Source organism: Muscardinus avellanarius (genome assembly GCF_963383645.1).
Source record: "Muscardinus avellanarius genome assembly, chromosome: 10".
In the NCBI taxonomy this organism is placed as follows: domain Eukaryota; kingdom Metazoa; phylum Chordata; class Mammalia; order Rodentia; family Gliridae; genus Muscardinus; species Muscardinus avellanarius.
In genome coordinates this window covers 48,486,550-48,502,344 of record NC_137796.1, presented here as the reverse complement: position 1 = coordinate 48,502,344, position 15,795 = coordinate 48,486,550, and the positions used below count along the sequence as shown (strand labels likewise).

At 53.9% G+C, this 15,795-nt stretch overlaps 1 protein-coding gene across 1 annotated transcript; it reads right to left on the bottom strand.

The window, feature by feature from the left end:
- Nucleotides 1-2,702: 2,702 nt before the first annotated feature.
- On the bottom strand, nt 2,703-11,707 carry KIRREL2 (kirre like nephrin family adhesion molecule 2; the record flags this gene model as incomplete). The annotated part of the gene is made up of 15 exons (XM_080702456.1): nt 2,703-3,038; nt 4,585-4,650; nt 5,090-5,193; nt 5,426-5,530; nt 6,369-6,588; nt 6,725-6,825; nt 7,585-7,717; nt 7,806-7,933; nt 8,145-8,293; nt 8,374-8,479; nt 8,703-8,853; nt 9,202-9,362; nt 9,525-9,674; nt 11,275-11,424; nt 11,656-11,707. The coding sequence occupies 15 exons, from the start codon at nt 11,705-11,707 to the stop codon at nt 2,703-2,705; spliced, it is 2,112 nt and encodes a 703-aa protein (XP_080558582.1).
- Nucleotides 11,708-15,795: the final 4,088 nt, after the last annotated feature.

Here is a 15,795-nt window from a genome sequence, read left to right as displayed (position 1 = left end):
GTCCGCCCGGCGGCCCTCGCCCGCGCGCCCGCCCGCCCGGCGGTGACAGGAGCTCCCGGCGCGGCCGCCGCCCCGCCCGCCCCGCGCCGCCCCGCCCCGCGCCGCCGCCCCGCCCCCGCCCGGACAATGGCGGCCCGCGCCTCGGGACGGCGCCCGCCCGCGGCGTGCTGCTCCAGCGACGCCCTGCCACAAAGCCCGGGAATGCGGCCTCCAGAAGTGCCGGGTTCGGGCTCAGTGTCCAGGCGCCTTCGCGCCTTCAGACCCAGCAGCGCAGGCTTCCTGTCCGGCTCCCTAAGGGTCCCTGGCGTCTGCGCTTTTCATTCCTAGAACAAGGACTCATGAACCAAAGACCCCGGGGACCTTTCTTTGAGGATGACCAAGTCAGACACCCATCAAGGGCTCCGCCTCTGGGAACAAAGGTCTGGACCTCTCACTCTAAAGGCTTCCCTGTAAAGACCAAGGGATTGCCATTTTGCCACCCCTAGTCTTTTCCCCACCTCCTTTTCAAGGCGCACTGCTTTGTCCACTCAAAGAAGAGCTTAGAGTTGTTTTCATGTGGGTGCAATCTGTGTGGACTTCTGTGTATGTGTTTTGTGGGTATATGTGTGTCTATGTCTGTCTCTGCAACTGTGTGTGTGTGTGTGTGTGTGTGTGTGTGTGTGTGTATGTATTTTTTTGCAGCTAAATTGGGGTGGGGAGACTGAACCCAGGGGCATTCTACCTTTGAGCTATATATACCCTGAGCTATATTTTATTCTTATTCTGAAACAGGATCTCACTAAATAGCGAGGCTGGCTGTGAACCTGAGATCCTCCTGTCTCAGCCTCCCAAATGCTGGGATTACAAGCATGTGCCACCACGGGGCGTAGCTGATTTTTTGTGTGATACTGGGGATGGAACCCTTCTCAGGCTACACTCCCAGACCTATTTTATATTTTATTTGAAAACAGGGTCTCTTAAGCCAACAAGACTGGCTTCGAACCTGCGTGATCCTCCTGTTTCCGCCTCCCAAGCGCGGGGATTACAAGCGTGCACCACCTCGCCAGGCCATAGCTGAATATTTTTAAAAGTCTAGGGTGCTAAATAAGTAGCAAGGGGCTGAGAAATGGTTCAGGGTTTTGCTATTACAGCTACTTCATAAGCTAGAGTAGAGGAAGGACATTTTCCTTGATGAAAAGTAATAATATTAGAGCTCCCAAGACACATTTGCTTCTTTGGCTTTTTTTAATTAAACATAAATATTCTTCTCCCCAGATTTCCTCTCACCCCCACAATAACAGTTCTCACCCCATCTCCACACCTTAGGTCCATTTCTTTGAGTCTCAAAGGCGGAAGGAATCAAGATGCCTGTATTTCCACTGACTAAACAAAGTATTCTCAGGGAGAGCCAGAACAGGATGGCTCTGTTTTTCTTTTCTTTTCCCTTGTGGTAGTAGGGATCAAACCTAGGGATGTGCTACCACCGAGCTATACTCCCAGCTCTTTCTATTTTCTAGAATTTCTAGAGTTGGCCTCCAACTTGGGTTCCTCAAGTTCCTCAACCTCCCGAATTGCTGGGATTACAGGTGTGCACCACTGTGCCTGGATTAAGCCCCCCCATGTCGATTGCTTTATGATACCTTTCTTCTCAATGCAGTCATCTTGAAATATTTTCTCTCAGTTGCTAGAAATGACTTTCATCCCTGCCCCTAACGACCCCTGTCCTCATCCTTCTACAAGGTTCTTGCATCTTGAATATTTTTTTAATGGGGACTGAACCCAGAAGCACTCTACTTCCAAACTATGCTCCCAGCCCTTTTTTTTTTTTTTTTTTTTTTTTTGTGGTACTGGGGTTCCTGGAAGCCCTTCTACCTCTGGGTTACACTCCCAGACCTATTTTTACATTTTTATTTGGAAACAGGGTCTCCTAAACCAGCGCGCGGGGCTGGCTTTGAACCTGTGCGATCCTCCTGTCTCTGCCTCCCAAGCGCAGGGATTACAAGCGTGCGCCATCACGCCCGGCATTCCCAGCCCAATTTTATTCCTTACTTAGAAACACAGTCTTGCTAGGTTGTTGGGAACCTCACTAAATTGCTCAGGCTGGCTTTGAACCTGCAATCCTCCTGTCTCAGCCTACCAAGTACTGGGATTACAGGTGTGCACCACCATTCTCAGGCTCCCCCATTCTTTTTATTTTTTGCAGTACTGAGGATTGAACCCAGGGGCATTCTACCTCCAAGATACATCCCCAGCCCTGTTTTATTTTTTATTTTAAAACAGGATCTCACTAAGTTGTGGAGGGCCTCACTAAGTAGCTGAGGCTAGCCGTGAACCTGTGATCCTCTTGTCTCAGCTGCCCAAGTACTGGGATTACAAGTGTGCACAACCACACCTGCCTATTTTTATTTTTAAATGATACTGTGGATTGAACCCAGGTCTTATACATGCTAGGCAGGTGCTCTACCAACGAGCTCCATCCCCAGCCCTCTGAATGTCTTTTATACAGGAGAATAGATGTGCATAGTGGCCATATTACTCTCACTTGGGCATCCCCTTTGGCTGAGTCGACCATATATCAATGATCCTGGCAATGGTAATGATTCTTCCCTCCCTCAATTTTGATTTTGGAGGGATAAGGTTGTCAACTTTTTCTAGTTCCTTAGAAATCGGGACAACCCATTATGGCAAGCTGAAGACCCCAGGACTCTTCGTTTGCAGAGATGTCACACATGAGTCTGGAGACGTTGGTGGCTGGGTGTGGGGAAGGCAGCGTATGGAAAAGGGGGAGTCCCAGAGGCCAGATCTGGGGGGCCAAAGGCTGTGGGTTTGATGTAGTTAGTGAAGGCTCGAGGGTGTGGTGTGGTGAGGTAACCTGCCCGGGCTCTGTACAGTCTGCAGGGCGGGACCATGTCCAGATGTGGGTTGAAGTCATAGAGGGTCGGGGTTCCTGGAAGTCCAAGCGGGGAGGGAGGCGGTAGGAAAAGGCCTCCTCCTGGAGCTTCTCCAAGGCTCAGGCTCACACTGACCCCTCGCACCTTGTAGTAACCGTTGGTTGGGTCCTGAGGGGGGAAATGATATTTGGCTTGGTAAGCCATGTGAGGGGACAGGGAGGTGAGGATCAGGAATGGACAGATACCCCGAGATAGAGCCAGACCTAGAGAAAGAAAAGAAAAGAAAAAAGACAAAAACAGGAGCAGGCAGAGACACATGGACTAGCAGAGAGACAACGTTATCTGTCTAGAAAAACGGCAACAAGAGACACAGAGCTGGACACGGTGGTGCACACCTGTAATCCCAGTACGTGGGGGGCTGAGACAGGAGGAGTGCAGGTTTGAGGCCAGCCTCAGCAACTTAGACCGTTTCAAAATAAAAACTAAAATAGGGCTGGGGTGTAGCTCAGAGGTAAAATATCCCTGAATTCAAACTCCTGTGCCAAGAATAAAACAAACAAAAAGACACAAGGACAGAGAATGAGGCAGAGACAGAGACAGAGGAATACAGGTCTGCTTGAGGGGAGGGTGATGTGTGGAAGCAGGTACAGGCAGATGCAGAGGGAAACAGAGGGCCAGTCATCCTCCTAGTGGCCCCCAGGCTTCGATTCCATGTCACAGCCTGTGCTACTGCTGGAGACAGGTCCCTGGCCAGACGTGGACCCCATCTTCATGGAGATCCCAGGCAAGAAGGATATGACATATTCCCAGACAGAGCCGAGAGGGGTCAGGGCTATGGCTGGGGAATGCACAGGCAGTGACTGGGGCTGTGACAGGGCGGCTTCAGCACAGTGGCCGTGCTGTGATGGTTAAGCCAGGCCAGAGTGGTTATGGTTGTGACGGACAAAACCCAGGCAGAGCCAGGTGTGGTGGTGCACACCTGCCATCCCAGTACTTAGGAGGCGGAGACAGGAGGATTGCAGATTTGAGACCAGCCTCAGCAACCTAGCAAGATCCTGTTTCAGCATAAAATACAAAAAGGGCTGGGGTGTGGCTGGGAGGTAGAAAGCCCCTAGGTTCAATGCCTTGTGCCAAACAAACAAACAAACAAACAAACCCACATAGGCAGAATAATCAGGCTGTGGTGAGGGGATCCCCACTGTCTTAGCATAAACAATGTCTGGGTTGAGACTGGGAAAAATAAAAGAAAGAATTAGCTATAGGAAGGCGAGAGGCTTTCCAGCCAAGAGAATAGCATGTGCTAAAGTGCAGAGGAAGAAGGATTCTAGATGGGGACAGCAGGGACTGGGGCTAGAACCAACAGGGTTGTCCCCTGATGAGACCACAAATGAGAGAAAGGTTTGGGGAGATGTGAATGCAGTGTGGGCGCTAGTGGGTAGAAGGAACCTGGGGCAAGCAGGGCACTGGGGACCTGAAGTGACTGTGATGGGGAAAGAACACCTGGTCAGGGTTTAAGCTGGAGACAGAGGCTGGGGCCAATCTGTGGGTATAACTGACAGCTGAGGCCAGCTGAGGCCACGGGGCTGATGGAGATGACCCAGGGTGTGTGTGTGTATGGGGAGTAGGTCTCACCAGTAGGGGAAGCGACGTAAGTGGGGGAGATAAGCAGGGACGGAGTTGGAGACACAGTGAGAGAGATCTGCCCAACACTTACCTTGGTCTCCAAAGTCCCTTCCTCTTCCAGAACCAGGTCACTGTGGTCGGTGTGCATGGCGGGACACTGGGGTAGGGCAAAGAGAGGAATAGTCAGAGGATCCTCCTGCAGCCGACCTGTGGAGAGGCCAGGCGGGAGGCCCCCTGGGAGCAGGGCCCTGACTCAAGACAGGAGAACCAAGTGGACAAACTGGGCCTAGGGTATGATTTGGTCAGGGGCACATGTGTGCTTCGGGGACATTGGATCTGGGGTCACTGTTAGGACTGGGGTCACTTGATTTGGGGGGCTCAGGTTTGTATTTGGTTCTGGGGATTGAACCCAGGGGTGTTCTATCTCTGAGTTACACTTTCAGCCCTAGTTGCTGAGGTTGGCTTTGAACCTGTGATCCTCCTGTCTCAGCCTCTCAAATACTGAGATTACAGGTGTGTGCCACCACGCCTGGCTTGGACTAGGTTATTATTTGGGTCCGGAAGCACAGCTGGGTCTGGGGACCCTGGCAACTTACCCGGTCCTCACCACTGCCAGTCTCCTCCTCCTCAGGGCCCCGTGAACTAGAGCCATCGCTGCTTCCTGGGATTCGCACCAGGTTCTTTTGCTTGGAGAAAGAGGCTGAAGCTGGAACAATGAGAGGCCAAGGTAAGGGATCAGTGGGGTCAAGGTTTGTGGGGTGGAAGAGAGGACTGGGCTGACTGGTGGGGAGGTTGAGAACACGAGTCCCAAGCCCAGTGCAGGTAGAGACCATGACTGGGGCTAGATTCCAAGGCCCCCAAATCAGTGGGCTGGGCGTGCGTGAGGCTGGGGTTGGGGGCTTGGGGAAACGCAGCAGGGTTCAGGCACTGACCCTTGCCATGGTGGCAGCAGCACAGGGCCAGCCCAATGATGACCGTGAGAAGAGTTGTTGCCGCGGCAGCTACTCCAGCCACAATCCGCACAGTCGGCAGCAAGTCTGCAGGAAGGAAAGGGATGTCCTGAGAAGGCTCAGCAGAACACTGGAAAACCAGGCCTCAGGGCTTGGGTTTGAGATTCCTGGATTCAGAAAGGCACCAAGATTGGAGATTCCCAAGGTTTTACAGTCCCCTGGTTTTGTTTTGTTTTTTATGGTACGGAGATGGAACCCAGGGGCATTCTACCTCCAAGCTATGTCCCAGCCCGATCTTTTATTCTTTGTTTTGAAACAGGGTCTCACTGAGTTGCAAAAGGCCTCACTAAGCAGTTGAACCGTGAACCGTGATCCTCCTGCCTCAGCCTCCCAAATGCTGGGATTACAAGCGTGCACCACCATGCCCGGCTCCTTTTCTTATTTTTTGTTTTGAAACAGGGTCTCACTAGGTTGCCGAGAGTCTCCCTACTTATTAAGGCTGTTCTCGAACCTGCTGTCCTCCTGTCTCAGCTTCCAAGTGCTGGGATTACAGGTGTGTACCACCATGCCTGCTGATTTGGGTTTTAAGGGCCCACAAATGTGGGGTTCCACACATTTAAGAGTATGTAAGTTTAAACATCTGTGGCTTTAGGCAGTCTTAGAAATTGAGGGATCTTTTATTTTACAGTTTCCCATATTTGTAGGTTCCTATCTTTGGGGTTCCTAAGTACAAGGGGTCATTTAGTTTAGGATGCTGTATTTGAGGGAATTTATTGTTTTAGGGTCTTGGGATTTGAGGAACCATAGTTTCAAGGTTTGGATTTCTGCCTTTGAAGACCTCATAGTTTGGCAGTCTCAACTGAGGGTCCCTGCCATCATAAGATTTGAAATAATCAGATTTGGGGTCCTTGGACCAGTGTCTCACCTCTCCGGCCCAGGTGGATCCGGGTACTTCCCTCACCCAGCCGGTTCCGGGCGCTGCAGTTGAAGCTCCTGCTAAAGTCAGACTCCTGGGTCCCCGAGATGTGTAGCACAGAGATCAGGCCTGGACCCAGTATTCCATGGCCCTCTGGGGCTGGGAACGTCTCTACCAAGAACCTGCCTCTTGACCCTGCCTCGAGGAAGCCCTCATCCCACGACCAGACCTGGAAGGGAAGAAGGAGGTCACTGAGGAGTGTGAGGAGGGGAGGAGGGAGGAAAAAGCCAGTGGAGTGCCTGGAAAGTCAGAGAAAGTCACAGGGATCATGGCTGGGTGGGTCATAGTAGGGCTGAGGTACTTACCACAGCTTCTGGGGCAGGGGAGGCAAACACTAGGCACTGGAGGCGAGCGGGGCCCCTCAGGAAGGCGGGTGCAGAGTGCAGGGCCGTCACTACTGGGGGTGCTGAAATGGAGATTGTGGATTACTCAGGAGAGGGTACATTTTCCCCAAAGACATGTGCTTGTGTGTGTGTGTGTGTGTGTGTGTGTGTGTGTGTGTGTGTGTTACTAGGGACTGAACCAAAAGGTGTTTTACCTCCAAGCTACACTCCCAGGCCTACTTTGAAACAGGGTGGTCTTACCAAGTTGCAGAGGGCCTCGTTGGCTTGCTGAGGCTGGCCACAAACCTACGATCTTCCTGTCTCTGTCTCTCAAGTACTAGGAGGTGTGTGCCACCATGCCTACCTTCCAAAGGTGTGTGTGTGTGTGTGTGTGTGTGTGTGTGTGTGTGTTTTACTGGTTACTGGGGATTGAACGTAGGGGTATTCTCCCTTCAAGCTACATCCCCAGCCCAATTGTTTTTAAAACAGGGTCTTGCTAGGTTGCTGGGCCTGTCCTCCAACCTGGACTCCTCCTGTCTCAGCCTTCCAAGTACTGGGATTACAGACCTGTGTCCCTATGCCGGGCTTCCAAAGAATAAAGCCACTCAGCCTTGAGCACGCTTAGCTAACCTCAACCAACCGTGCAGCCCTCAACCAACTCTGCCCCCCCCCCCAGTCTCACTTTGATTGGTTTGATTGGTGATTGGTTTGGCTCCAATCACCAGGCCCCACCATTTATAAAGCTCTTTCAGGGCCATGCCCACCCCATTAGCCCTCACCACCTTTGCCCACTCCTTATTCCGGACCCTCCTCCTGTCTTCTAGAAAGTCCCGCTTTCTCACCGTTCACGGTCAACTTAGCCTCTGCTGCACCGCCCCCCAGGCCAGAGAGCCCTGGCTCAGCCCTGCATACATAGTCGCCTGCGTCCTCTGGCCCCACAGATGGAAGTCGCAGTGTGGGCCCGGAGCTCAACACCTGGGACAGGGAAGGGGAATCAGGGGCAATACTTAGGAGACACCGGTCCCCCGCCAGCTGTCTCCGCCCGCCCCGGGTCAAACCTCACCTGCGTGCTACCGTGGCGGGTCCACGTTATCCGTGGGAGCGGGTTCCCGCGCCAGGCACAGCTGAAAGAGGCATCTTCCCCCACGTCCACGGCCAGGGGCTCTGGCTGTGCCTGCAGAACTGGCCCAACTGAAGGAGGAAGAAAAGTGGTCACATGGCGGGCGGGACTATACAAAGGGCCCAAGTATAGGTGCTCAGTCCACACCCCATGCCCATTACTTGCCCATGTTTACGCGCCTCCCTGCCCCACCTTGGCACAGCCCAACCCTGACCCAAGCCTCCGCACCACCAGCCACAGCCACGCCCGCATTGCCCACACCCACTGCCCCACCCTGCTCACATAGTACGTCCAGGGCGGTGCTGCGGTTGGCGCTACCCACAGCGTTGCTGACCTCACAGGACACTGGCTCGGTCAGGAACGAGGCATCCGCCACGACCTCCAACTTTGGCCCACGGGCCCCAAGCACAGGAGAGCCACCCTTTGCCCACCTGCAGGACGGCAGTACTGTGAAAGTCTCCCCCTCCCCAAGGCCAGCACCCAGCTGGAGAGATGTAGTCTTGGTCCTCACCTGTAGCCGGTGATGGGAGGCTGGGCTGTGGCCTGACACAGGAAAGTGACCTTCTCTCCCTCCTGCACAGTCTGTGGCTCAGCAGACAGAGTCACCACGGGGGGGTCTGGGTGGGGGCAATGGTCAGTGTGGTCAAGGACCTGGGACACCTGCATGGCTGGCCTAGGAGTCCAGTCCTAATCTGGATCTCTAGTTTCCTCCTCCCTTTGAACCAGCGGCCGGGGCTGCCAGTCCCCCGCCCCTTAGTGCACCATCTTCTATCGCCAGCTCTGTTAGGCCCAGGAGTCCAGGCCCACCCACGCCCTGCTCCCCAGGGTCACTGCACTCACACTGCAGGCTCAGCGTGATAGCTGTGTCCCTTCCGGCCGGCAGGGCTGGGCTCCAGGCTCTGCACACCAAGGTGGCTCCATCGTCATGGCTGGATGGGGTCAGGAATATGGTGCTCTCCACTGGCCCAGTGGTCCCTCCCTTCAACAGGGTCTGGAGGGTTTTGTATAATGATAATTTCATCTACCTTTTATATATGGTAGTACTTACGATGTGTCAAACACTCTTCTATGCATCTACAGGCATTCACAATTACCCTATGTGGGACAGGCTACTGTTACAGATAAGGAAATGGAGAGACAGAAACGTTCAACAACATACTCAAAACCAATAAATTACCAAGTGACTGAGTCAGGATAGTCCAGCCCTAGAGTTCTTATGCTGAATTACACTCCAAGGGTCCCAACCCTTTAACTCTGCCCTCTTTTTTGAATAAGTCTATGCTCAGAGTGGACCCCAAATTTCACGGAATGGGCAAGCGCAAAAGTATTTGGACCCAACCTGGTGGAAGGTGGTCCCATCCAGTCGGACACCATCTCGGAACCACAGCAACTCAGGGATGGGGCGGGCATCCCCACGGCTCCGACAGGTCAGATTTGCAGGAACTCCAGCAACCAGAGACACGGAGGGGCCACCCAGCACATGGGGGGCCTCGGGGGGTACTGCATGGTAGATCTTGGGTCAGAACTGGATCCTGGGCCCAGAGACCCTCATCCTCTCGGCTCCAACCACTCCCCTGGGCTTCCTGGACTCTGATACTCCCAGCTAGTACTGACTGCCTCCCACCCCAAGGCTCCCAAGGGAGAAGTGGGCTGGATCCTCACCCAGAATGTGCAGTTGGGCTGGTCGCGATCGGAGGCCAGCTTGAGTAGCCTGGCATTCATATGATGCTTCATCCTCCAGCTCCACCGGCCTAATGTGCAGGTCATGCTGGCCACTGGCTGCATTCCCTGATATCCAGTACCGGGACCACCCTGGAACCAGGGAGGGGCAGCCACACCATGGTTCTGAGCTCCCGGCCTCAGGCCTCCATCCCCAGACATCCCAAACAGAACACTGGCCACACATTCCATGGCAAGACATTATTAAAAAGTGTGTGCTGGAGCCAGGTGTGGTGGCCCACGTTTGTGATCGCAGCATTCGGGAGGCTGAGACAGGAGGATCACGGTTCACAGACAGCCTCGGCTACTTAGCGAGGCCCTTTGCAACTCAGAGAGCCCCTGTTTCAAAATAAAGAATAAAAAATAGGGCTGCGGGTATAGCTTGGAGGTAGAATGCCCCTGGGTTTCAAGCCCAATACCACAAAAAATTAATTGCTTAATTAATTAATTAAAAAAGCATGTTCTGGAGCTGAGCATGGTGGTGCACACTTGTAATCCTAGTACTTGGGAGGCTGAGACAGGAGGATTCCAAGTTCACAGCCAGCCTCAGCTACTTAGTGAGGCCCTCTGCAACTTAGTGAGACCCTTTTTCAAAATAAAAAATAAGGCTGAAAGCCGGGCGTGGTGGCGCACGCTTGTAATCGCAGCATTTGGGAGGCTGAGACCTGGAGGATCATGGTTCGCAGACAGCCTCAGCTACTTAGTGAGGCCCTCTGCAACTCAGTGAGACCCGGTTTCAAAATAAAGAATAAAAAACAGGGCAGGGCGTGTAGCTCGGAGGTCAAATGCCCCTGGGTTCCATCCCCAGACCCGCAAAAAAAAAAAAAAAAAAAAAAAAAAATAGGGCTGAGATGTAGCTCAGAGGTAGAATGTCCCTGGGTTCCATCCCTGGTACCACATATGCACACACAAAAAATGTATGCTGGACTTAGTCCTGATGCACATGCCTGTAATCCCAGTACTTGAGAGGCTGAGAAAGGAGGGTTGCTGGTTCATGGCCAGCCTCAGCCACTTAGCAAAGCCCTCCACAATTTAGCGAGCTCCCTTTTCAAAATAAAAGATAAAACAGGGCTATGGGTGTAACTCAAATGGAGAATGTCATGTCCCTGGGTTTAATCCAACACACACACACACACACACACACACACACACACACACACACACCAAAACAAAAACAGAAAAACCAGTGTGTGCTAACTAAGCCCAGAGAGAGTCTACCCCCCTCCCCAATGTAAAGCCGCTAAAAACTTGGGGATGGGATGGGGAATAAAGTCAGAGCAAAACAAGAAAATAATTGCCATTAACATTACATCAGATATTGCCTCAGGGCTATGATAGGGGAAAGAAATATGGGGACTTCTAGAGCGCTGACAATGATTCAAGTATTGGTTACCTGGCTATCTATAATTATTTGGCAATTTGTTCACTTATATTTACTGCACTTTTCTGCACATATATTTTACAATAAAAATAACAACCTCAGAACTCTATATAACAACCTCAGAACTCTATGGGTCATCCCCTCCCCAAAGAAAAACCAGGACTCAAAAACCAAGACTCCCAATGTTTACCTAAACCCATCAATTCCTCAAATTGAAAGTGTCACAATAGAAACTTCAGAAAGAGCCGAAGCCCAGCAGCCCCAGTATAGTACCAAGTCCCTCCCCAAGAACTATAGTATCAAGTCCCTCACCGGGCAGGTCTCTTTCGCCCCCTAGAGCCAGCCCATCCTTAGTCCATTGAACGAGCCCCTTGTACGCGCCCAGAACACAGGGCAGCCGAGCTTCCTCTCCCAGCAGCACAACCAGGTCCTCCGGCTGTTGCAGGAAATGGGGCGACGCACCTAGGAGAATGGGGAGGGGCAGCAGAGCTGAACTCAGCACAGCGAAGAGCTCCCGCACTCGGGACCCGGAGCCCAGCCCCGAACTCCCTCTTTCTCGTACTCAGAAATCCAGACCCTCGCTTGCTCTCCTCCCTCAGACCCAGGAGTCCGAGCCTCCCAGCCGGCTTTTCCCTAAAAAAATTGCAAACGGCAAAAATCCTCCCCATCTGGGTCCGCTCGCCGCCCGAGTACCTGCACGCCCTCGGAAGCAGAAGACGAGGACGAGGAGGGCGGGGGCCAGCATGCTGGGTCCGCGGCACTCGGCTGCACGGGCTTCTCCCCAACTTCTTCCTCAGCCGCTCACCTCTCACCACCCCGGACCTGAGCCCCCTGGCATCCCACTTTTCGTCCCGGGATGGAGACCCCTGTTTCTGGCCTGGAGCCCCCCAAGTCTGCTCCTCCGCAGCCTCCAGTGCTCTGAAACACCGGCCAGTTCGGGGCTGGGTGTCGGAGAGCCCCGGGGGTGCAGGATCGCGCTCGCCCCGCCCCTGGGAGACCCGCCCTCTTCCCATTAAGAAACTCCCGCGGCCGAGCGCGGATGAATGGGAGCGCTCGGGCCGGGCCGGGCGCGCGGCGGGCGGGAGCCCCAGCCCAACCCGGCTCTGGGAGCCGGAGCACCTGGGTCCAAGGAGGGGCCCCCCGTCTGGGTGGCCACCTGCGCCCTGCCGGGTTTGGGAGAGAGGCCTGGGGGCAAGGGGAGGAGGAGGGAGAGGGATGAGTGGAAGAAAGTCGCTCAGCCCGGGTCCTGGAGGGACTGCGCTGAGTGGAAACCGAGCTATAAATGGGAGCCCCTGGGGCCTCGCCAGTTTCCGCGCCCTGGGGAGGCGGGGCCCAAGCTCCCGTGGGTCTGCGGGTCGAGGAGAGGGCGACGGGGTGTCATAGGGCGGGTTAGGACGCCAGAGAAAGGGGAGCTCAGCTTCCTGCATCTCACAACTCCTCAAAATATCCCTCTGCTACCTTGTTTTTTCTTTCTTTTCTTTTCTTTCTTTTTTTTTTTTTTTTTTTTTGCGGGTCTGAGGATGGGACCCAGGGGCATTCGACCTCCGAGCTACACCCTCTGCCCTATTTTTTATTCTTTAATTTGAAACAGGGTCTCACTGAGTTGCAGAGGGCCTCACTAAGTAGCTGAGGCTGTCCGCGAACCACGATTCTCGGTTTCAGCCTCCCGAATTCTGGGATTACAAGCGTGCGCCACCACGCCCGGTTTGCCTCTGCTACCTTGTGATCGCTGCAATCCAGAGCACAACCTAAGACCCGGGAATCCAGGTCCTGCGGTCCTCCTTTCCCAGGACCCCGCAGTCCCCGCCCAGCCCCTCTCCCCCTCGGCCGCGCGACCCCGCGGCGGAGGCAGCGGTTGCCAGGCGACGGCTGGGAGGCGGGGGCGGGCAGCAGGGCTGGGAACAGAGCAGCTTGTCCTGACGGCTCCAGCAGCCCAGCTGGGGCGTTCCCACGCCGCGCAGCTGGCGGGGCAGGTGGGTGGGACCCTGAGCTCACTGCAGGGGCTGGGGCCCCAGGCTTGCCATTTGTGGACCTGCAGGAATTGAGGGTCCACTTTCACATTCTCAGGCGTGCCTGGACTCAGACTCCTGTGTCTCTAAGTGGCAGGAGGCTTGACTTCCGAGATTTTACGGGACTTGTGGTGCTTCAGACGTCTGCGGGCTGAGCAGCTTGATGGCCTGAACTCTGGGTGCCTTGAGGCCTGCAGCGTGGTGCAGTTGGACAAGAGTCAGAATGTCTGGTCTTAAGTCTTAGAGTCAGTGGATTTAACCACCAATCTCTCTCCCACCCCCACACAGGCCCAGGAGGATTTGAAAATCAACAGTGAACATCTGTCCTAAGTCCTGGGGGGAAGGGGAGAAGCTGGGGACATGAACCCCTGGGTCCCTAGAGAAAAGCGCTGGGAGTCTGGACAGCTGGGTCTCATAGAGGAGGGTCCTGTAGGCCCAGATTCCTAGTTCTGGGGTCCTGAACCCCCAGCTTCAGAGTTGAGGATCCTGGACTCCTGAGTCTTGGGAGGAAGTCAGGGGATGAAGCTGTTTTTCCAGACACCTGCCATCACTTCCCCTTCCTGGCTCTCTGGGACCATGGGCATGGAAAAATGGAGAGGCTGAGGTCCCAGGAGCATGCAGAAAAGGAAAACAGCCGAGGTAGGTGGAGGGTAGGCTGTCTAATTAAAGGTCCAAGCAACCAACAGCCCTACTCCCTCACCATCTGGCAGAGGCCCAGGATAGACCCTCCTAGGTCTGTTTACAGCTTATTTTCCAGGAGGTGTGGAGAGCAGCCAGGGAAAGAGAATGTGAGGGGAGGACAAGGAGTGGATAGGGGGGGCAGGGTGGAGACCACAGGGCCCACCAAGGGTGGCACTTCCAGGGCTCAGGCCAGATGCCTTGTCTTGTTTCTGGAGGAGAATCAAATAGGAAGGGGGGGGGCAGACAGTTGCAATTCCTGCAGGAGATCAGCAGACCAAGGAGCTTATCCTGTGAGAGGGAGAGAGCGCCCACACTCTGGGGTGGAGAGGGTAGGCCAGTCAGCAGCATATGGTTATAAAACTCAGGGATGTGAGGATCAGGACTTAGAGCTAGAGAAACTAATAAAGGAAAGAGGTACAGCAGAGGCTGACTGAGAACAAATACTTACTGGGCTCCCGGTATATGAGAGAGAGCATGGAACAGCAGCCGCGATGGAGAGAAGAGCAGAGACAGGCGGAAAACAGATGCATGCAGAGGCTTAGAGTGAAACAGTTAAAGGGTGACTGAGATTTAACCATGTAATGCAGAGAGTGAGAGAGAAAGAGAGAAGAGTCTCAAAGAGATGGAAAAAGAAGATAAATCAGGATGGATAAAGAGGAGACCAGAGAAGGGAGAAGGAGATGGCAGAGACGGTGAGAAATAGAACGGGCTGTGCATTTCTGTAATCCCAGCTACTTGGGGTGCTGAGGCAGGAGGACTGAGCATATGAGGCCAGCCTGGGCAACTTAGTAAGTACATCTCAAAATAAAAAGGGCTAGCCAGGCGTGGTGGTGCACACTTGTAATCCCAGTACTTGGGAGGCTGAGACAGGAGGATCACACAGGTTCAAAGCCAGCCTCAGCTACATAGTGAGGTTCTCAGCAATTTAGTGAGACCCTGTTTCAAAATAAAATATAAGATAGGTCACGATGTAGCCCGGAGGTAGAGGCCCCTGGGTCCCATCCTCAGGACCACAAAAATAAAAAAATTTTAAAAATTAAAAAGAGCTAGGGGTGTAGTCACTGATAGTGTCCCTGAATTCAATCCCCCATACCAAAAAAAAAAAAAAAGGAGAAAAAAGAGATCCAGGAATCTCACAGGGCTCTTGTCAAATGATGCCCATAGAGGGCTGTCTGTCTTGAAGTCTGTCTTTCATTCCCAGTGCTATGCACACTCACACCAGACACTTACACACTCATATGCTGTCCACATGCTTTCATGAATCACTATTCATGCTTATCTCCCCCCTCACATGCATGTTCACATACCTGGGCACACCCGCGCGTGAGCGCGCGCACACACACACACACACACACACACACACACACACGCTGGCTTCACTCTCTCCCACCCCCTTCCTGCCTCCCACACTTGTACACTCCCCAGCAGAGAACCCTGACATCACTTCTGGGAAGGAAGGGACTTGCCGAGGTCACGCACCCATGCAGGGGAAAGCTGGGAAGTCCTTTCCGCCCCTGCATGCCCAGCTGTCTGCCTCTGCCTCAGGCTCTGGGGACAGGAGCTGTCCACATCTGGACTACTCTCCCAGGCTCTTGGGGTCATGGGGCCTGGGGAGGTACCGTGGAATATGTCTGGCATGTGCTGACAGGGGAGTTCATGCTCAGTGGGGCCTGGAGGCACCTTCTGGGCAGAAGCTGGAGTTGGAGACTCTGGGGAGGGGCCTGGGGGAGGCAGTGTGGTGCGAGGGTGAGCTCAAACTGGGTCTGCTCTGCCACTGACCGTGTCAGCCTCTCTGCTGTTCTGGGCCCATAGGACCTGCTGGATTCTGAGCAACAAGTCCTCTTTGGGAGGCTGTGAGTGGTGCAGAAGGAGATCAGCAGCAAGGGGGGCAGGAGAGAAGAAAGGGAGACAGAGACTGTCGAGGTAGGGGAGACTGAGAGGCAGAGCAAGAGGCAGGTGGGTGACTCAGAGGGATGCTGCGACAGAAAGAGCTATAGGAGAAAAGGAGAGAGGAGGCATCAGGGGGCACTCAGATACCGGGAGAAACAGGAGGAGAGTGAGACAGAGACAAAGAGACATTTCTGGAGAGAGAGGATAACAGAGAAAGAGTTGGAAAAGGACAAGTGAAAAGCCGGGGACAGAG